The 13,338-nt window shown below is 42.0% G+C and overlaps 1 protein-coding gene across 5 annotated transcripts in view; it reads left to right on the top strand.

Moving 5' to 3' along the window:
* Positions 1-13,338, top strand: part of KCNAB1 (potassium voltage-gated channel subfamily A regulatory beta subunit 1) — a 415,500-nt gene that overhangs the window by 337,717 nt on the left and 64,445 nt on the right. For all 5 annotated transcript variants that reach the window (XM_060099973.1, XM_060099977.1, XM_060099974.1 and 2 more), the window contains exons 4-7: positions 3,501-3,580; positions 5,765-5,809; positions 9,440-9,484; positions 11,893-11,936. In XM_060099973.1, the coding sequence (XP_059955956.1) occupies positions 3,501-3,580; positions 5,765-5,809; positions 9,440-9,484; positions 11,893-11,936 (214 nt within the window). The remainder of the gene's footprint in view (positions 1-3,500; positions 3,581-5,764; positions 5,810-9,439; positions 9,485-11,892; positions 11,937-13,338) is intronic.

Below are 13,338 nucleotides of genomic sequence, written 5' to 3' on the forward strand. Positions count from 1 at the left end.
TGGGGAGCTCTGAAGCTCAGATGGCCCTGCAGGGTTGTTCCAAGTTGGGGCAAGAGGAGTTGAGTGTTTATATCCCTTGTATGACCAGTCGCTGGATAGAGGCAGCCCTGGGAGGCAGGTCTGACCTTGGGGTAGGTGACTCTCTTTAGCCAGGTGCCTTCTGATGGCAGCATTCCTACGAGCTGGGGGAATAAGTCCTTGAGCTCTGAAGGAGGACCAGGGTGGTCATCACAGGGTCCACTCCAGGGCCCTCTGACTGGCATCAGGAAGGGTGAGTTGAGGAGGCACAGAGGCAAATCCACAGATATCAAAGCAATGGCTGCAGACGTTAATCAGATGCACCATAAATGACAAGGAAGGAAGGAGGTCTAAAGTTAATAATCCCCTGTATCTAGCATGTGCGTAACCTTTTACTGCCTGGTATGGTTTTTGGAGCAGAGAAAGACAAATACATCTTCCCTTTCGGAGCAGAAGGATCAACTGTAAGCATATTATTTCCCCCTTCATCTTTGCCCTCCCCTTGACAGTGTCTCCTTTCTGCTGCAGTGAGCCCAGCTTGCCCAGGTCAGAGTATGCAGGGCTGGCCTCTGAAATAAATCATTTCAAAATTATGATTCTAAAAACTACATAGTAAAGCTGCTGTGAATGACTGCAGAGGATCTCACCTCAAACGCAGACCAAATAGCAGTTGTGCTTCCCAAGAGCAGCTGTGGCTTCCCCCCAGGGCCTGGCAGAGAGACTGCCAGCAAGGAGGAATGAAGGCACAGCCAGACCACAGTCACACCCATGGCTGAATTGATGGAGCTCAACTATTTCCATGTGGCAACGTAGGCACAAAGCAGATACAAATATGGGATCCCTGGATGAGCGCACTGTAATGTGCTGAGTGACATAATCATTAGTGCCACCTTGGGAGGTGGTGATGTCCCCATTACTGGGAGAGTTCAACCATTTATTGAATAGCCACTTGGCAGGAATATTATCGAAAGGGTTCAAACTGGAAACTAGATAACTCTGTGAGGTACCTCCCAAAGATGATTTGGCTTCATCATAAAACCAAGATAGATGTTACTCACGTGAATTATAATATTTTAAAATAATGATAAGAGTATATTACCATCTTATAGCACTTAATTTTTGGAGTTTTATTTATGTTTTCTCATCTGTGACATAGTTAAGCTTCCTTCATTTGCAGGTAACAGTAAACTCAACTGAAATTGGCTTAACCAATAAGGGAAAAAAATATTTTTACTTTTAAATTAGAAGTGCAGAGATAGAGCAGGCTTCCAGGTTGACTCATTCAGAGCCTCCACTCTATTTCCTAGTGATTCTCCTGACCCTGTGTTCCTTCGTATATCAACTTCATCCTCAGGTAGCAGCAGGAATTCTAGACCTCAGTTAGAATAGTAACTCCAGGGAAAGAGTGTCGCTTCTAGAAACTCTGCAAGCAAGTGTTCCCAGAAGTCCTCAGCCAATCTCCTCTCACATCTCATTGGCCCAGATGTGTCACATGACCTTCCCTGAACCATGTCAGGCCCACCAGGCCCCCCTTAGAGGGAGGTAAGGTCAGCTTCCCCTGAGACCTGTGGGCTCCCTAGGGGGCCTGAACAGAATCATCCTCATTTTACAGATAAAGAAACTAAAACACAGAGAGGTCAAATGATTTGCCCATGTTTATGTATCCAGTAAGTGGTACACTCAAGGCTGGACACTGATCTTCTGACTTAGTTCAGTGATTTCTTTTCATTATTCCACATTTGGATCTTCAAATCCCATGATTGGGAAACATCTCAGCAATCATTTAGTTCAATTCTCCATTCAGAATTCTCCATCTTATCTTAAAATTTCTCCCTAGGTAAGATTTATTATACACATTTCCCAATCATAATCTACTAGTATGTCATGTGACATAACACAAGGATGATACACAATACAAGCAAGCAAAATAATTTCTAAAATATAGGGCATGGGACTTCCCTGGTGGTCCAATGGTTAAGACTCCATGCTTCCACTGCATGGGGCATGGGGTCGATCCCTGGTCAGGGAACTAGGATCCCACATACTGCACGGGCCAGCCAAAAATATTTTAAAAATTTAAAAATATATATATATGGCAGTCATGATGGAAAAACTATACCGTTCTTAACTTTTAACTTCTACTTAAGAGAAATGTCATAACGGTAGCAAATTTAAAGCAGTAATAACATTTTTGCTGCTATTATTCTAAAGGATTTGCATGGAGTCCATTGTGCTAGCCTGACAATTTTCTTGGTATGCCAATTTAAAAAACAACAGGAAAAGAGTTTATCTTGGAAATGCTGATGAAGCACCTTTAGCCCACAATGAAAAACATGATGGAAAAATCAATTTCAAATATTTGTGAGGTGTGTAATTTTTCAGTTGCCTAATAAGTCTATCAGCAAAATGAAAAAAATGTCCTTTCTCCAGTGTTGTTTATGGCTGTCCCTCCAGAGCCATCCCTCAAGGTGTGGTTTACAGCGATTCCCTGTGCTCTTCTGTCGCACTTGCCACTTGTGTTCAGCAGCACGCAGGAAGGAGCAAGGAGCTTGGAGGTCTTAGGCTGACCTGTGAGGCGCCGGTGCACTCACCCCCTCCTCTCCATGTAGTGTCAGTGCGGCTGGTGGTCGTTCTGTGATGGTGCCTGGGGTTGTGCGTGGCAGGAGCTTTCCAACAGTCCCAGCTCCATGTAACTTTTGGTTCATCAGTACAGTCTGCTAAGCCTCCAGGGAAAAAAGTCACAAGCTTTTAGGTCAGGAGTCACCCAGCTGCCAGAACCTACTGTCTTGGGGAAAAGAGAAAGAAGAGAAATGAAGTCACCAGGGATATAAATGACCCTCTTGGTCAGTGAGATTGCAATGCCACAGAGCATGTTGTCAAACCACGTCTTCCAAGCAGAATGAGAAACACAAGTCTCTCCATCTCACTGTGTTCCTGGTGGCTGACTTATCCCAGCGCTGAAGGAAATCCCTCAGTACCCAGTATAGGTCTGAGGGAAGCGATACTTATACCCTATTCAGGCCGGTTGAATCTTCTTTTTTCTTCCTTTCTTTAATACAACTGAGAAAAACAAGAATGGCCAGTGAAATTTCCATGTTCATAAAGACCACCAGAGGATTCCAAGTTGCTTCACAGCTTTAGAAAGTATTTGGCTTTTACGACTGACCTTTTTTTTTTTAACATCTTTATTGGAGTATAATTGCTTTACAATGTTGTGTTAGTTTCTACTGTATAACAAAGTGAATCAGCTATAGGTATACATATATCCCTATATCCCCTCCCTCTTGCATTTCCCTCCCACCCTCCCTATCCCACCCCTCTAGGTGGTCACAAAGCACCGAGCTGATCTCCCTGTGCTATATGGCTGCTTCCCACTAGCTATCTATTTTACATTTGGTAGTGTGTATATAAGTCCATGCCACTCTCTCACTTCATCCCAGCTTACCCTTCCCCCTCCCCGTGACCTTTGCATCCTCTTGCAGGTTGCTGAACGGCTGATGACAATTGCCTACGAGAGTGGAGTGAATCTCTTTGATACGGCTGAGGTCTACGCTGCTGGAAAGTAAGTCAGTGCCTGATGTGTCTCTCAGGTGTCATTTCTGGAACCAAGAGACTCTGCCCAGACCATTGCTGACAAGGATCTGTCCTCACCACACATGTTGATGCCGCTGCTTTTCTCCCTCCCTCTCCCACCATCACCAGAACTGGGGCTATTGACCATCTCTGGGCCCCTCTGCCTACCTCTGGTCCCTATATGAAGAATGGACTGGAAACAATTGCCACATGAGGGGCAGAGGTGGTTGAGATCAGAGTGGTGGCAGTGGAGATCTATAAGTATTAGCTGAATGTAATTAACATAAGTGAGCAGATTCCAGCGTGGTGTTCCAAAGCTAGTCTCATAATTTAATAACCACACCTCGTAGTTCCTCAACCCCGAGGGAAATGGACACATTCTCTCTGCAGGGAAGCAGGGACTGCTTTTCCTGTTTGCAGGCCTGTCCCTCCACCGGGCATTACAGGTAAATCAGAGATTAAAGGAGGGACTCCCAAAGATGCCAAGAAACCCAATATCTTTTATAAGAGGACATTTCAGACCCCATTCTAAGGACAGAGAGCGCTGCAAAGAGGCCTTGCTTCTTTTGCTGGAGAAGTCACAACTAGCTATAATCTTCTTATGGACCTGAGAGCAGGTTTGGGGCTCTAGGACAGGGCTCACTGCTAAGTCAGAACACATGGGTGCTGTGCCTTCAGGGTTCATGCCCTCTGTTCCTGCACAATAAGCACATTCAACAGAAGTGGAACGCCTTGGCCTCCTGCTATGAGCGTGGATGCAGGAAAGAAGCTAAACATCTGGACAGCTGCTTGAGCAGCTCTGCAATTTTTTAACAGGGCTGAGGAGTGTAATCACCTGTACGCCTAATTCCCCCGCTTCCAGGTAAGAATAACAATCAAACTGCTGAATCAGGTTCATCACTGCCTGATAAAAGTGCATTTTCCTAGCCTGGGTTTCCTCCTTTTCAAGGGCAGGTCTATGTTTAAGGACCATCAGGGAGGTTCAGAGCCCACATCCTTGATGTTTTCTATTGAGTCCAAGGAGAGAAAATACAATTGACGAGGCCTTGTTCCTTTCCACATCCTACCCTATCTCAGCGTTTTCTTCTTTTGTTAAATCCTGCTTATTACCAAATGGGCCTAAGGCTGAAAAAGGGGGAGTGATTAACAAGTCTTTTAGAGCTCTGTTTGTATTCCTGTTGTGAAGGATAATCGGTCCTGATTAATTATTGATTGATTGTCCGTGTGTAATGAGATAGGTTCCCACTGTGAAATGCAAGGTTGCAAGAGAGACTGGGGAAAGAACCCAGAAGTAACATTCAACACGTGTCTACTTGGGGCATGCCCCGCAGCTAACCCACCTCATGGTTTATTGCCAGGCTGTACACTTCAACAGAGACAGATGCTAATGGACAAAGTGCTGATTATATTGATGTCCCCATTCAAAAAGCCTGAGAGCCCACCTACTTCTTACAATGTTGGTCTGGCTGGGAGGAACCTAGAAGAAAGTTTTGGTCTCCTTAAGCTTGGGTCCCAGCTGGGGTAGGTGGAGGGGGAGAGGATGGTGAGGGTGTCTTCAGTATAACTCTCCACGACTGGTGTCAGCGGCAGGAAGGACACTTCCCTACGACTTCTTATATCCTCCTCCTATGACAACACTTGTCACTGGAACCCAGGACATTCTCTATGTGGGCTGCTGTATCTACAATCCTGGCTTTGGGACATCTAAAGCCACACATGGGTTCTTTTACCCTGCAAGATCACCTGGAGTCAGTATTTTCTGTCTGAAAAGCATGAGGTCTCATTGTCCTCCCCAGTCACAATCGGAGACCACAGCCATTAGAAAGAAACCCTTGACTCCCTTTGGACACCGCCAAGCAGGACAGTTATATATGGGATCGTTGGTTTAAGAACACCAAACTGCCAAGTGACTCTGCTGTTTCCTAGTATCAGGACTGCAGGCGGTCTCCTGCCAGTGTGTCAGGATTTGGCAGGTGCTTCTGGAATGCTCCAGGAGCAGGATTCCGCAGGCACAAGCAGAAACAGTGGAAACTGTGCTACCAGCCGAGAGCAGCTTCTATTTTCGGGACATGTAGGCATTGAGAGTTCGAACAAGGAGGCGATCTGGTGTTTTGGATTGACTCTTGCGTTTCCAGGACACTGTATCCTAAGACATTATCTGTTTCCCCTTCAGGGCAGAAGTGATTCTGGGGAGCATTATCAAGAAGAAAGGCTGGAGGTAATGCATTCACCATAATCATTTACTTGCCTTTAAAAAGACTGTTGTTATCTTGTACCAGAGAAGAGAGAATAAAATTGCATGACAACTGACCAAAAGGCTGTCAAAAAAAAGTCAATTCTTAGTAAAGAAATGATTTACAGCACTTTGAAAATAAGTATTAGCTAGTTCATTACTTGTGCTTCAAAAATTATTGACTTGTCATTGATCACAATGAATTACCATGGGTTGAGCAGAGAATGTTCATGAGATATTTGTGCGTAAAAGAAAGTGGCATTTTCATGGTTTCTGACTGCCATTTGTGGTAATCTGGTGAAGGAAGCCAGCTGACAGAAAACTTATTATCTCTACACACATATTTATGTTCATTGTTCATTTTATTAACTCTGGATGCAAAGAAATGATGAAACAAGAAACCCTTGGGATAAATATCCCAAAGCTTTCTTATCTGAACACAATTAGCCAGCATCTCTCCTGTGCGCTGGGAGCCCTATTATCTGGGCATTCAGGAAAATGCTTCATCTGCTATCCTTGAGGGGTCCTGTTGCATCCCATCACCTTCTGTAGCCAAAACCAGTAGTAACGAGTGATGCAATAGCGGTGGCAGGGTGGGGGGCCAACCCCCTCCATCTCAGTACACCTGTCAGCCCCAACAGCTACTTCTCCCCCCACCTGTCAGCCCCAACAGCTACTTCTCCCCCAGCATGAGTACAGGATCAGGCCGAGTCCAGCCAAGGCCACCGGGCAAATCTGGAGTCCTCTTCTGCTCTGGTATAAGATCTGCTGACGGCCAAATAAATAACCATTCTATAGGACGAGTGGAAATGGAAACCCAGAAGTGTATGGCGATATGAACAAATAAACTTTGGTGACCTACTTTCTCCCTCTCCCTCTCCTCTTTCCCTACTCCAAGGACTGTAAGAGTGTGAAAAGAAAATTGTATTCAACCTTAAATACGGAAAAATATCCACATCCCCACCCAGTCCTCCACCTTGCCTGAGTCACCTTCCTACTCAGAATGTTGGCTCACCCATCACTGCTCAGATAGGACTGTATCACTTTCTTAGGGTGCTGTAACAATGTACTACAAACTGGGTGGCTTAAAACAACAGTAATTTATTCTCTCTGTTCTGGGGTCCAAAAGTACAAAATGAATATCTGGGCAAGGGCATGCTCTTTCTGAATCCTTCTTTGCCTCTTCCTAGCTTCTAGTGGTTGCTGGCCATCATTGGCATTCTGTGGCTTACAACTGCAGCTCTTCAACCTCTGCCTCTGGCTTCATATGGCATTCTCCCCTCGTGTTTCTGTGCATCTTCTTATAAAGACACCAGTCATATTGGATAAAGGGCCCACCTTACTCCAGTATGACCTCATCTTAATTTAACTAATTACATCTGCAATGACCCTATTTCCAAATAATCTCACATTCTGAGGTACTGGGGGATAGGACTTTAACATATCTTTTGCGGGGGACACAATTCAACCTATAACAGAGACCTTGGAGATGAGTCCACTAATGTCCAGTGAAATCAACAGCGAGGTGTCGGCTGCCAGAGTACACCTGAGGATGAAGGGGAAACTTCAGTGCTGTAGTTCTCTTCCCCTCTGCATCCAGAGAATGTCTACTCATCACTCACCATACTTTGCAAAGCTTCTTCTATACATTTTGTAGAAAATAGATTAACATGCATCTTTCACAAACTGCCTTTCTGTCTTGCAAATAAAAACTCAAGCTATCCCCATGCTACAGAAAATTGATATCAGGTCATATCAGTTCACAGCTGCCCACCCGAGATTGCTGAAAAGATAAACCATAACATCACAGCATGGAGGCTACAAAAGCAGTTTCAACCAGCATCCTTGCCTACTTGTCCCAAGACCACCACTTGCTAGGTGCATTGTCCAGGGCAAGTTACTTCTCTTTTCTGAGGCTCACTTTCCCCACCTGTAAAATGGATGGCATAACTGTTCATGGAGTGTTGTGCTGATAAAGTGAGATAAGGTGGACAAAAAAATATTGAAAGCTGTGCTATATCAATGTGAAATACTCAAAATATCATTCTTCACGCACTCAGAAGAATTGCTCTAGATGCCTCTGTGAGGTCAGTGATGATTCATCAGGTTGTTGTCTACTCTTGCTATTTGAACATAAATATTAGTGTGCACATCCATAGAGGCCAAACATTTTACAGAAAGCCTAATTTTGGAAAAATAAGTCTATGGTGGTCTAAGGATAGAATGTGCAGCCTTGGCAGGCCCAATTGCTCTGAATAATCCAGAGGGCTGCACTCATTTTTTAATCAGATTCCATCCAGAGCTTTGTGTTGAAGCTCTGAAAATGTTTGCTGAAGGAGACCCAACTCCCCTGTGGCAGATTGCTATTATACTGCGTGTCACGAGGTTGATGGATTAACCTGGAAAGTGCATCAGCCCTTTTGGGGTGTGTAATCTCCAGATGCATATATTTGTAGACCTTCTGTTACAGTGATTCAAATTACTTTTCAGGGAATTAACTTCAGGGGGATGGGGTTACTGACATTTTCTACAAATTTTTCTTGTTGCAGCCAAGTTGTCACCGCCATTCCGCATTGGTTATCATTAATTATGCTAGGCTTTTATATCTGAGGGCCCCAGGCATCGACTCCACAGCTGAATTATAAATGCCTTGTTTCAAATACTCCTGAAGTTTGGTCTTAACCTTTGAATCTCAAATGCCTTTTTTTTCCTGGACCAGTTCAATTGAATTATGTACTTGGAGAAAGTAAATTACATTGAGATCTGCCTCCCAATTTTAAATTATATGACTATAGTTCTCAAGACATATTCATATTCCACAATCATAATGGTGCGATTGCATTTCCTGCCCTTGGGTGTGGTTTTGAGGAAGTAATGAATTTGCTGACAAGATTTCCACATTTCATTCCCTTAGGAATTAAGTGGTAAAACTTTGAGTTAAGGATTTTTAGGATTGTTTTTCTAAAATAACATTTCCATTTAATAAGACACTCAAAGAAATTTTATTCCTATTTATTGACTAAATTTATTCGTATTTCCATGCAGTCAGTTCTTTCCTGTGAATGCAATTGGTTGCATGACTCTTTCCAATTGGTTGGAAAGAGTCATAACTCAGAGACACTAAGGTCCATTGCCCTTGGCAGAGGGTGGATGTACCCCCAGGAAAGTTCATGCTCAGTCAACACTATGTCAGATGCTCGATGAGTGTTAGTTGGTGACTGTCTATTTGAGTTCCTAATGCAGTCCATGCTTTAAGTCTTCTTACTTACTCTTCTCACTTTCCTTTCTGACTCTCCATGCCTACCACTCACCTTTGCTTTACTACCACCCAATCACCTGTGTGTTGTCACAGCCCTCCTCCTCCTCATCTGGCCCCTCCAAGTAAAGTTCCCTTCCCTTCAGAACTCCTTCTCTTGGATCTGACTTCAAGTCCCCACTCATCAGCTTCCCTTTGTCCTTAGGTTTCAATGACATAAATGAACAAGTTTATCTCTTCACCAATTTCTTAAAATGTGAGGTACAATAAATTCTTTCTGGTGCTATAATAATAATATGACTCAGTACTATAACCAGCAATTTACTTACTGTTTCTCTGTGTGTTTGTTTAACATACAGGAGGTCCAGCCTGGTCATAACAACCAAACTCTACTGGGGTGGAAAGTAAGTTAAACACCTTTTATTTCCTTGACAAGAAACAACTAGTAGTTTGTGCTTTGATTCTTTTAGGCAACCATTTTACATCTAACATACTAAAATTAATTGGTTTGGAAAGAAAGATTTTTTTTTCACTTGAAGGAAATAGCAATTAGCCTAGGATTCAATTTTAGCTAGATACCCCCAAAGAAGTTTAGTGCAAAGCATGTGGTCACTTGTTACTAAGTGATTCATGGAGATTTTCAAATACCAACATCATACTTAGAACCATTTCCAAAATAGAGTTCAAATTTCAGGAAAAGAAAATAAGCACATAGCATCACAGAAGAAAAGCTACTCAAATCTGCCAAAAACTCAGAGACTTCTACGGAAAACGATGATAAAAATATCTTGTCTGGCCCCACGTGTAAGTCTCTGATCATTTCTGCAGAGGGCTCTGAAAATGCTGATCAAAAGGACCATTTCATCAAAGAATAACAGGAAGCTGCCTGTATCACTCTCTGTCAGGCCAAATGAAAGAGTGGTCCTCTCTCTGTTGTGGGATGCAGAACAAATTTCACAGGATGAATTGGCTTCTGATGGGCCTATTGGTATTTGAACTGGTACTTATATTATTCAGCAGGACTTAGAAGACTGGCCTCTTTGTCAGACATGTGAGAAAACAGCAAGCTATTCCCTATTCTTTTTCATGGAAATCTCAACGATCTCCATGGAGTTCTAACAAAAAACAAAGCAGGGCTTCCCTGGTGGTGCAGTGGTTGAGAGTCTGCCTGCTGATGCAGGGGACACGGGTTCGTGCCCTGGTCCGGGAAGATCCCACATGCCGCAGAGCGGCTAGGCCCGTGAGCCATGGCCGCTGAGCCTGCGCGTCCGGAGCCTGTGCTCCACAACGGGAGAGACCACAACAGTGAGAGGCCCGCATACTGCAAAAAAAAAAAAAAAAAAAAAAAAAAGCAAACACAAACAAACAAAACCTTATTTATTTCCCTATAATTCATAAGGAATCGTTAAAGATAAAATTGAAGGGGAATCTTCCAATCAAAATGTATATGTGTATACGCACACTCATATTTTAATGCTGATTTTGAGTTTGTTTATGATAAATAAGAAAGAAATATGAAACTTAGATTTTTATACCTATTGTAGTCTATATGAAAATAAAGTCGCATGGTGCATATGAGAAACGTAGGTTTATATTGTGTATACTCTGACTCATGGTTCCATTGCCTGGTGCTATTGTCTATGATTTAGTAGTACTGAAAACCTTGCCTATGATTTAGAGATAAACAGGAAATATGACAGTCTGAAAGAACCATTATGTAGTAGAGTACTACATACAGTATTATCTAATATACTTCTAAAAGATACAAAATCAGCAAAGGCACATGATAAACTACTATGTTTTAAAAGGGGGTTGCTGGGACTTCCCTCCCTGGTGGTGCAGTGGTTAAGAATCCACCTGCCAATGCAGGGGACATGGGTTCGATCCCTGGCCTGGGAAGTTCCCACGTGCCGCGGAGCAACTAAACCTGTGTGCCGTGCGCCACTACTACTGAGCCTGTGCTCTAGAGCCTGCGAGCCAAAACCACTGAAGCCCGCGTGCCTAGAGCCCATGCTCCGCAACAAGAGAAGCTACCGCAATGAGAAACATGCACACCGCAACAAAGAGTAGCCCCTGCTCACAATTAGAGAAAGACGGCATGCAGCAATGAAGACCCGACACAGCCAAAAATAAAATAAATTAAAAAAAAAATTTTAAAGGGGGTTGCCAAAGGTATTGGTGTTAAAGAAGTATTTCATCAGTACTTTAAAACTCAAGGATCACATTTCTTTCTAATTGGCTAGAGTCTGAGAATGGTGTGGGCAGGCAAAAGTCCATTAAATATTCATCTTCTTAGGAAACTAATTTAAGGAAGACTCGGTACATCACCTTTTAAAAGAAAATAGTTGTTTGATTTCTTTTGAAAGTCAAAAGTCACTTTCAGATATGCTTCCTTTCTCAGAAAACCAATGCTGTCAATAGCCCTACAGTCTTATAGTAAGCTCGCAAACTTACGTCAAGTTTTTGTTTTGTTTTGTTTTTTTTGGCTTGGGATTGGTTAAAAACAAGGTGGGAAGGTTGAGCCATGTGTCAAGTGTCAAATTATATATGGACAAGGTGTGCACAGCTGAGTTGTTATTTACGTGGTGCGATGACAGTGATGGTTAGTTTATCTCCTGGGGTCTCCAAAGAAAAGCCGCTACATGTGCTGCCCACCAGCCTTCTCTCCCCAGCCTGCAGTGGTGCAGAATTTGCTAAGAACAGGGAATACCATTAACAACTCAGTCTAGAATGATTGTTCTGTCCTTTTGAAACAGTGATTTTTAAAAAAGCACACCTCCACTCAAAGTCATTTGCTTCTTTTTCCTGTCAGAGCTGAGACGGAGAGAGGGTTGTCAAGAAAACATATTATTGAAGGTGAGTATTGCTTCCATTTTATCTTTGTGGGCTGCCGATTCAAGAAAGGTATCAACCAAACAAGTTCAAAACACATTGGAAGGGGAAAAAAATTCTCTATGAAAAGAACCACAATCAACCACGTTTCTTCCTGGGGTTGAGTGTGGGGAGTGTAGTGATATAGAGGGCAAAATGAAAACTCAAAAGAAAAAGACTGGATCCTCTAGAACTCTTCTCTTTTACAGCTATGCTAATGTTAATAAAGCACTTCTGTAAGATTTTTTTTAAACTTTTTGAGATATAATTTATATACCATAAAAGTTTACCCATTTCAAATATACAATTCATTGATTCTGAGAATAATTACAGAGTGTTCAATCATCATCATCATTTGATTTTAAAACACCTTCATCTCCCCTTGTACCTACTAAGAGTCACTTCTTATCCCCTCCTTACCCACAGCCCAAACAACCATTAATTTACTTTTGTCTCATTTCATACACATGAGATCATACAATATGTAATATTTTGTGACTGGCTTCTTTCACTTAGCATAAAGTTCATCCATGTTGTAGCATGTATCAGTACTTCATTCCTTTTTGTTACCAAATAAAATTCCATTGTATGAGTATACCACAGTTTGTTTATCCAATCATCAGTCGATGACATTTGAGTTTTCACTTTTTGACTATCATGAATAATGCTGCTTTGAACATCTGTGTACAAGTTTTTATGTGGACATATGTTAAGACTACTATGCTTTTTTTAAAGGAGCATCTATGCATTAAAAAAAACTGGTGGAAAGTTACTACTAGGTACTTGATTCACAGTGCCATTGCTTTTGCAATGGTACTCAAAAATGGTATCATTTAGAAATAAACAAGAAATAATACAGTCTCCAAGATCTATTATGTAGTAGAGTACTGGTACTCTACTGTGAGGATTATGAGAATTGTGAGGAATTTTTTATTTATTTCTTGCTTGTCTATATATTACAAAAATTTTATGCTTCTACATTTTGCAATAAAGGAAAAATGTTAAAAGGGGCCGCCATATGTTTCTAACATCTTTACACTAGTTCCTGAACAATTCCATAAAAATTCAAGATTTTTATAACTTTAGATTCATAATTAATCATTGAGACAAATGATTCTCCATTTTAAAACTAATTTCATTTATGAAATACCAGAGTCACCCAAAACATAAGATGTACTCTAATCCCACTACTTTGAAAATAAATTTAGTTAAAGAAGTAAATTCCTCCCTTTGGTCACCTCATCTCATTCCACAGTTTGACAATACAGTGCATAGCCTGCCCTACTTTTCCCTGTAGTTTCACTGACTTATCTATCTACCTGTACACACTTACTTATAAATACAAAAATGTATGTATTAATCACTAACTGGTTTTTAGTATAGTTGT

This window comes from Mesoplodon densirostris, chromosome 5, assembly GCF_025265405.1.
Source record: "Mesoplodon densirostris isolate mMesDen1 chromosome 5, mMesDen1 primary haplotype, whole genome shotgun sequence".
NCBI lineage: Eukaryota > Metazoa > Chordata > Mammalia > Artiodactyla > Ziphiidae > Mesoplodon > Mesoplodon densirostris.